An 8,827-nucleotide genomic window follows, 5' to 3' on the forward strand; every position below is an offset into this window, starting at 1 on the left:
TCTGCAGTGGCAGCGCTTGCCCGCAAAGCCCACCCCCCAGCCAGCACACAGCCACCACCACCCCACACCACCGCAGAGCTGTGCAGCCGATTGTGGGGCATAAGCAGTGGTGGCCACTGCATGCAAGTCCCCCCATCCACCCCCCAGTCAGGTGGCACATATGTGGCCCACACATGGTGGCTGCCACCGTGCTGCTGCGCCCCGCACCACTTGCCCACAAAGCCATGCGGGTGGCCGTGGGATGGTAGCACAGGGTGCAGTGGCAGAGTTGCAGTGGCAGCATCCATGTGTGAACCCCCTGTCAGGCTGGCCGGCACGTGTGCGGCCCGCAGAGAGACACTCCTACCTTCACCCCCTGGCCGTGCTCCTGGGAGCAGGCACAGAGGCACCTTCTTGATCTACCCCCCAGCATCTTCCCTTCCCCTGCCCTGCCCTGCCCCTTCCCCCCACACACACTTACCTGCTGGGGTGGGTGTCAGTGTCTGTGTGTGCCTCTGTCTGCATGTCTGTGCCTGCGTGTCTGCAGGTCTGGGGGCTGTTGTGAGGGGCATCCGGAGGGCTGTTGGGGGGGAGTGTGGGGCACCAGCAGCTCTGTGGGAGGCCTTTAATTTTCATGATGGATTTTGGGTTTTTAATCAGAGAATTTGCAATTTTTAATCGGAGAAAACCAGGATCCCTGGTTATGACCCAGCACAAGTTAAGAGAAGTCTTACCTGCCTCTGCTGCTACATGTGGATGATGCATTTCCTCAACTCTTCCTCTAGTGGCATACGTACACGTGATATAACTCAGGTACTTTTATCAAGGGGGCACTGGAGGCATCTGTCCACATTCGTCCCTTCATCTTCATAGACCAGAGACTCTGGCTTTGCTGTATTTACCATTAGAAGTGTGCTCTCGCGCTCTCCCTGCCATTCTCAAAAGTTTTCTTCTCCTCCTCATAAAATCCATCTGCAGATCAGACGCCCATCACTGAGATCAAAAGAAGTGGGTTAGGTGCAGGTCCTAGCGAAAACCAATTTTCCTTTCCAGAGGATACAAGGGCTTGTGCACAGGGTTGAGGTCAGTTTGCTTTTCTGATGCTTTCTTTTCCCTCCATTTCCCCCAGAGGATTTCTTTAGGGAAATGTTCAAATGCGTTCTCTAGCTCAGCAAAGACCATATGGATCATTTCTACAACATGGCCTTTCACATGCTGTGAAATGTCTGTCCTTCTGCCTTCTTTTGTCCATATCCATGAGTCCCAGGAATTTTGGTTTAAACCCTGCACTATTTGCCAATGTGTGGACTCCATCCCCTTCTGGGATGATCCTCCCATAGAATGGGATGATTGTTTAAGTTGCAACTACAGTTGTTATAAAATTGGCCTCCTGTTCCAAACAGGATATCGAGGTCCCACACCTGACTTAATATGCAGCATCCAGCAAGGACAGGTGGAACTCTGGGTCTGTGATGATGAGGACTGTGGGGAACTCTCAAAGTTGGAGGATCTGTTGCCAGGTGAGTTTTGGCTGTACCTTCCACCTGGCTCCCCTCTCAGAAATGCTCCATGCCAAGAGTGCAAGGGGGACTAGGAAACTGCAGCCCTGCCCTGTGCTGCCATTGCAGAGTACTGACCTCAAATACAGTACATTATGCTGTAAAGTGTCCAGGCAGGTGTTGTTCCCACTCCATGAAATTCAGTGATGTGCAGGCAAGCAACTGTTCCCTTTTTCCCCCTCTAATGACAGACATTAGGATACAATCAGTAGGGCTGTGCGAAGCTTCAGGTGGTGATTCAATTCGGATGAGATTTGGCCCAATTCAGTGGCCAGATCTCTGAATCGAATCGAATTGAATCGATTCAGAGCTCTCCAAATCTTTGGCAAAAATTCAGAGAGCTTTGATGATTCGGACAGTCCCCGGTGGCTGCAGCAGGGAGCTGCAGCCACTCCGAGCTGGTATGTCCTAGGGGCAGGAGGGACCCCTGCCAAACCCCCCAATCCCTGCCTGCTCCCCCAGCCCCCCCCGCCACGGCTGTGCCCACCTACCCCAGCTCCCGGTACTTTAAAAAAAAGCCCCAGTGATCACCGGGTGCTGCCAGGCAGGGGAGCGATTCCCCACTGCCCCACGCTTGGGGCTCTGGCCCTTTAAGAAAAGAAGAAATGCCAAGAAAAGTCCCAGGACTCACTGCTCCTGGTGTAGCCTCAGGGCTTCGGGGGCTCATGCAGTGCCCCCCACGTAGCAGGGGGTAGCAGAGATTACCCTCCGCCAGCAGAAGCGGTGAGTCCTGGGGTTTCTTCAGGTTTTTTTTTACCTTTAAGGGCTGGAGCTGGCCCATGCAGGGCACCCATGGCGGGGTTGGTGGCAGTGGGGATTGCCCCCCTTGCCCAGCAGCACCTGCTGAGCTGGGGCTTTTTTTCCCCCAAGTGCTGGGAGCTGGGGCAGGCAGGGCTGCCATTGCCAGGCTTGGAGAGGGGTTGGGGATGGGCCTGACCTGGCTGATTCGGAGATTCGACTACTGCCAAATCTCCGAATCAGATTCAGCCAAATTGAATAAGGATAGTGATTCGAATCACTGAATCAAATCACTGTCCCCCGAATCAGCCGAATCCAAAGCAAATACTAGCCGCTTCACACAGGCCTAACAATCAGGTTAGGTATCTCGATTTTTTTTTTACTCAGATCTGGTCTTCCTCGAATACTGTGATCTTAAGTTTCCATCTTCACTCAGCAATGTAAGAATTCATTCCCCAGTCCAAGGCAGCCATTCCCTTCTAACATGCTGTCCCAGGGCATGATGGGTTTTGTAATCCTCCATGGAAGTCAGCACGGTATGCGGAAGCTCTGCCATTACTGTAGGACCAGGGCGAAGCTGTGGCTCTTCTTCTTCTGGTTAGGTTAATCTGAGGGCGTGGGTCCTCCCGTGCCCCCTGAGTGAAAGACATGGAGCACCCAGCCAGATGCATGTGGACTGCAAGCATCACTATCGGCCTGACCAGGCTCAGCAGCTCCATGTGCCATTGGCTGGGCGGCCACTCCACATCTTCCCCCAATACCTCCCCACTCCATGAGTCCCCACCAGATCCCCCCAGCCAGTTTCCTACCCACCCAGCTCAGCCCCCAGCCAGCTTCCCCACCAGCCCTGCTTCGCAACCCCCCAGCTCCCTGCAAGCCCCACTTACCTACCCTTAGAGACTCCAGAAGGAAAGTGAGCCTGAGGTAAGCCTTGGGACTGACTGAGCCTCAGACCCTGCCCTTCCCCCTCTCCATCTGCCTCCCCCTCCCACTTTGGGCAGGGTTGGGGTTTCCCGCCCTTCCTGCAATCAGCTCTTGTAGGCTGGAATTCTGCCACCCTGCAGAGCTCTTTGCAAAAGCAGGAAATCTGTGGGCTTCTCTGATTAAAAATGGGAAGTCTGTAGTTTTCTCCATCTCCCCATGGGAAATGAAAAACCCAGATCCCTGTTCATCAAGGTCTCAGGCTGCATTAAATGGCTCCATGGCACGAGTGGGATTCAGAAACTTACAAATTGTGTGAGGAAGTGAATACCCCATGGTTTTCACCAGAATTACTCCCTTCCTGTTTAGTCTCTGCAGCCCTGAGTGTCACAGAGCCTGAGACTCAGCACAGAGTCCAGGTTCAGGTTCATACCAAGGCCTTAGACCTGGTGCAGACTCCTATGTCATGGAGCCCACCTGGCACCTGTCAGCAAAGAAAAGCTCTATGAGCTCGTTCCCTGCACCAGACCTAGCCCTAGAAAGAGGCAGGAAGCATAGCTCTGCTTCTTAAAGAAGAGAGGGCCGCAGCTCTAAGTCCTTCCCTTCTACTTAGCTCATTAGAGCATGAAGCCATACAGGTACTGTCTTAATGCACATGTCCCACATGTGCTTCTCCTAGCAGGGCCTGAGGTGATGGGGCTGACAGCTGGGCCAGAAACTCTTGAGAGTCCTGCTCTGAATGCTGCCAAGTGGGAAACATTAGCCCAGCACAGGGACCTGCCCCTCCCTCAGCTCCAGCACTTGGTGTTTTGGCAGAAAGACCTTGTTTTCTTGAGGGAACAAAAGTGCCAAGGTCCAGTTGTGCTCTGAGGCCCATTGCAGCAGAAGGAATAGCAGTGTTTGCCCTTTGCCATCAGAGTAGGAACTAATCTGGAGTTTCTCTTCCTCGTGCAGGAGATGCCTGGCTGCTGAGCAGGACTGAGGAGCAGGCTCCTACAAAAGGGCCTGCAGACCTGGAGCCGCTATGGACTTCCACAGGAAGTTTGCATGAAATGGACTTCCTGAGATCTGAGGAGCAGCAATGGCACATGAGTCAGGGGAGGCCCCAAAAGCTGAAGGAGAACATAGCAGTGAAGCAGGTATCATCTCCAATTGGGCATGACAGTGGAGAAGGGGCAGAACCCAGAAAGAGCCCTGGCTGCAGGGAAGAATCTGTGGAGCTGAGAGACCTAAGAAAGATTTTGTGGAGCCAAGAGACCTCAAGAGCCAGTGGAAAGATGCGCTGCATCCCAGCCAAGGCATTGGGAAGGGACTCAGAGGGGAGTGGGATCTCACTGCTAAGTACAGGGGCAGAGCTGGGGAGAAGCTGCATAAGTGCTCGGAGTGTGGGAAGAGCTTCACCCAGTCCTCCAAACTGGCCCAGCACCAGCTTATCCACATGGGGGAGAAGCCACATCAGTGCTTGGAGTGTGGGAAGAGCTTCACTCACTCCTCCAAGCTGGCTCGGCACCAGCGTATCCACACAGGGGAGAAGCCATATCAGTGCTCAGAATGTGGAAACAGCTTCACTTATTCCTTCCACCTGACCCAGCACCAGCTCATCCACTCTGGGAAGAAGCCACATCAGTGCTGCAAGTGTGGGAAGAGCTTCGCTCGCTCCTCTGGGCTGGCTCAGCACCAGCATTTCCACAACGGGGAGAAGCCACATCAATGCTCAGAGTGTGGGAAGAGCTTTGCTCGCTCCTCCAGCCTGGCTGAGCACCAGCATATCCACACAGGAGAGAAGCAGTATCAGTGCTTGGAGTGCGGGAGGAGCTTCACTCACTCCTTCAGCCTGGCTGAGCACCAGTGTATCCATACAGGTGAGAAACCACATCAATGCTCAGAGTGTTGGAAGAGCTTCACGTACTCATCCGACCTGGTCCGGCACCAGCTCATCCACACAGGGAAGAAGCCACATCAATGCTCAGAGTGTGGGAAGAGCTTCACCCAGTCCTCCAGACTGGCCCAGCACCAGCTCATTCATAAGGGGGAGAAGCCACATGGATGCTTGGAGTGTGGGAAGAGCTTCACTGACCCGTCCACCCTGGCTCAGCACAAGCATATCCACACAGGAGAGAAGCCACATCAGTGCTTGGAGTGTCTTAAGAGCTTCAGTCGCTCCTCTAGGCTGGTCCGGCACCAACTTATCCACAGAGGGGAGAAAGCACATCACTGCTAGGAGTGTGGGAAGTGCTTCACTTACTACTCCTCCCTGGCTTTGCACCAGTTTGTCCACATGGGGGATAAGCCACATCAGTGCTTCTAGTGTGGAAAGTGCTTCCCCCACTCCTCCAAACTGACCTAGCAAAAATGCATCCATATCCAGGACCATCCATAATTCTGCCAGCAATGCAGAAAGGGCTTGGGGGCGTATACCTGCTCAGCACCTACCAGTGTCTGCATCCAGGCAACCAGCCTCATGCTGATGGACTGCAGCAAGAATTCACCCATTGTTCATCCCTTCTAGGGCATTGCAAAACCCAAAGGACACAGAGGCTGGCCCCCAGACTTTGCTATGGGGGAGGGGTTAAAGGGCAACACCTCATGCAGAGGCCAGCCCAGATGCTTAGGGAACCTTTGAGGAGATGATCTTTGTGTCAGCCTTGGAATCTGTGCCATCCCCGTCATTCTCTTACAGCAGTCAGTGCTCCCTGGGGGAAAAGAAGTGCCTTCACAATAGGGTGCCTACCCCAAGACAACTGGCTCTAAATGACCCCCAGGGACTTTCTTTGGTTGCTTTCCAGCTTTGTCCTCCCTCCTGGTCCCAGGGTTTGGTATGTTATGTTCTTAAGTTGTAGGAAGGAGGACATTTATGGCTGGGGAAGCATTCCTTGCTTCCAAGCAACCTGACTTTGCATTTCCTTCTCACCACATCACCCCTCTCCCAGGCCTGCAGATTCCCATCAAGAAACTGCTACTGCCGCCCAATAAGCCCAGCTTGGCGGGTTTTGCTTCTCAGCACCTTATCAGAATGCTGCATCATGAGGTGCCGGCTGCCCCCCTTGCTCTACATCATAGAACCATAGAAAATTAGGGGTGGAAGGTGTGGTGGGCCAGTAGGAGATGCTCTTGCGCTGAGCCGCCTGCCTTGCTGTGCCCGGCAAAAAAACAAGCTCCGAGTGTCTCCCCTGGGATGCCTAAGCCCAACCAACCCCCTTCCTGGAGCACACCTCCAAGCCTGGGGTACCACCGCCACCACCTGGACTCAAGTCTTTGTCTGGGCCCTGTGCCGCCCAGAATACACAGGCCCTGTAGACTTCAGGATTTTGGGGTGCTAATATAGGCCTGAAGCACTTACCTGCAGCCTCCTGTGCCGAGGGAAAGTAAAAAGCTGAGCCTACCTTAGCGTGTCCCTTCCCTCTTAAACACACCCAGTGAGACGTGTTAAAACAGATTTATTGAATCAAGAGGGATGGGGGGGAAGGAATACCAACAGCAAAATATAGAAGGAAAACCTATGTTAAGTAAATCTAGGTAGCTTGTCGGCCTTTTGAACGTGACTAGAGTACATTAAACTGAGCTAGTTAGGTTTCTGGTAAGTTACTTACTTTTGCATCCTGAGCATGAAAGAGGTACGGAGGTTCACATTTCTCTGTGTGTGTTTTAAAAATGTCTGACCTCCTTCCTGGAGAGACCCTCTTAAATAGCCATCCTGATCTCACCTGGACCCAGTCAGGAATAGGTGTTATTTGAGTCTGGCCAATCAATTTGAGAAATGTCACTCCATTAGGTAACTGTGATAAGGGCTTAAGCCCCTGCCCCCGTGTCATGAGATCAGAGCTTCAAACAATAGGGAGGTTAATTCCACATCCTCATACCTGAGTTAGGTCATGTACAGAGTAACCCAGGGCAACCAGGTTGACAGACTCGTGAGATAACAAAGAAAAGGGAAAGGAAAGAAAAAAAATCCTTAAGGCAGGAGGCTGGGGCAGATTTTTTTCACAGAAGGGGCTTTAGGAGGTCACATTTAGTCCAGCCACTGCTCAAAGTAGGACCATCCCCAGCTAGATCATCCCAGCCAAGGGCAGAGATTCCACAACCCTCTGGGTAACATGTTCTAGTGTTTTTATACCCTTGTATTGAGAAAATTCTTCCTAATATTTAACCTAAACTTCCCTTCCTGCAAATTGAGACCCTTGTTTCTTGTTCTGTCATCTACCACCACTGAGAACAGGCCAGCTCCATACTCTTTTGAACCCTGCCTTCAGGTAGTTGAAGGCTGCTATTAAGTCCCCTCTGTCTCTTCTCTAGACTAAATAAGCCCAGTTCCTTAAGTCTGTCCTCCTAAGTCATGCCCCCCCAGTCCCATCAACATTTCTGTTGCCCTCTGGTGGACTCTCCAATTTGTCCACATCCTTTCTTTAGTGGGTGGCCCAAAGCTGAACACAGGACTCCAGATGTGGCCCCACCAGTGCTGAATCACTTCCCTTGATCTACTGGCAGTGCTCCTACCAGTGCAGCCCAGGATACTGTTAGCCTTCTCAGCAACATTGGCAAGCTGCTGGCTCATTGAGTTTGTCCACTGTAACCCCCAGGTCCTTTCCTGCAGAGTTGCTGCCCAGCCAGTCAGCCCCCAGCCTGTAATGGTGTATGGGATTGTTCTGTCTTAAGTGCAGGACTTTGCACTCGTCCCCGTTGAACCTCATGAGATTCCTTTTGGCCCAATCCTCCAATGTGTCTGGGTCACTTTGAATCCTAGCCCTACCCTCCAGTATATCTACTACTCCCCCCGCCCAGCTTGGTGTCATCTGCATACTTGCTGAGGGTGTACTGTATGCCATCTTCCAGGTCGATGAAGATATTGAACAAAACCAGCCCCAGTACCGGTATACCCTTCTCTATTGTTGAACCAGCATTGGTTTATTTGTTTTTAAATTAATTTGTATTTGTTTTAATAATATTTCATTTAATTAAGCTTTAGTATAAATCAGTAATTTTTGGTATGAGTATAGCAGTCATTTTATTTTATGTTTTAATGCAGTGATTTTAAATTGCTATTGTGAATTAAGTTTGTTATTGTATCTTTATCTTTGAGTGATGGGTGAACTTCCTGAGTGATAGATGGGGATGAAGAGCCAGGCAGGCTAGTTCCTCTATGGCCCATGGGCTCTGTCAAGACCCCTCTGCACCTCAGTCTTCTTCCAGCACTGCTGGCATGACCCCCACATTGGTATAGGGCCAGAGATCCCTGTATCCCCAGCCCCCAATGCACCACAACCCAGAAGCAGCTGCAGCTCAATGGGCTGTTGGGGAAAGCCAGAGCATCCCCATGTCCAATATAACACCAGCTAGTGGGGGCTCCAGGTATCTCCTATTGCACCCAGTCCATGGGTGTGCCAGTTGCCTACAAGGGGTGGTGTCACAGAGCACTCAGGTGCCCTGTGCCTGAAGAAGGGAAAACTGCTAGGGAAGGAGCCCTAGCAGTGACTAAGGAGCACAGATGTGGGTTGCCAGGGCAACCAGGGAAGGTCAGCTGACCAGAGGGGGCAGGGCCTGGCCCTTATAAAGCCCAGGAGTTGAGGCCAGAGGCAGTTCCCTGCCAGTAGCCAGAGAGGCAGGAGGGCCCCTACGCAGGGGGGGGGGGGGAG

At 52.3% G+C, this 8,827-nt stretch overlaps 1 protein-coding gene across 1 annotated transcript in view; it reads left to right on the plus strand.

Moving 5' to 3' along the window:
* LOC102387024 (zinc finger protein 420-like) overlaps positions 1–8,827 on the plus strand; it is a 143,234-nt gene that overhangs the window by 4,762 nt on the left and 129,645 nt on the right. Inside the window, 3 exon segments of the mRNA XM_025208705.1 lie at positions 1,383–1,499; positions 4,152–4,336; positions 4,384–5,495. Of these exon segments, the coding sequence (XP_025064490.1) occupies positions 1,383–1,499; positions 4,152–4,336; positions 4,384–5,495 (1,414 nt within the window).

Source organism: Alligator sinensis, unplaced genomic scaffold (genome assembly GCF_000455745.1).
Source record: "Alligator sinensis unplaced genomic scaffold, ASM45574v1 scaffold496_1, whole genome shotgun sequence".
NCBI lineage: Eukaryota > Metazoa > Chordata > Crocodylia > Alligatoridae > Alligator > Alligator sinensis.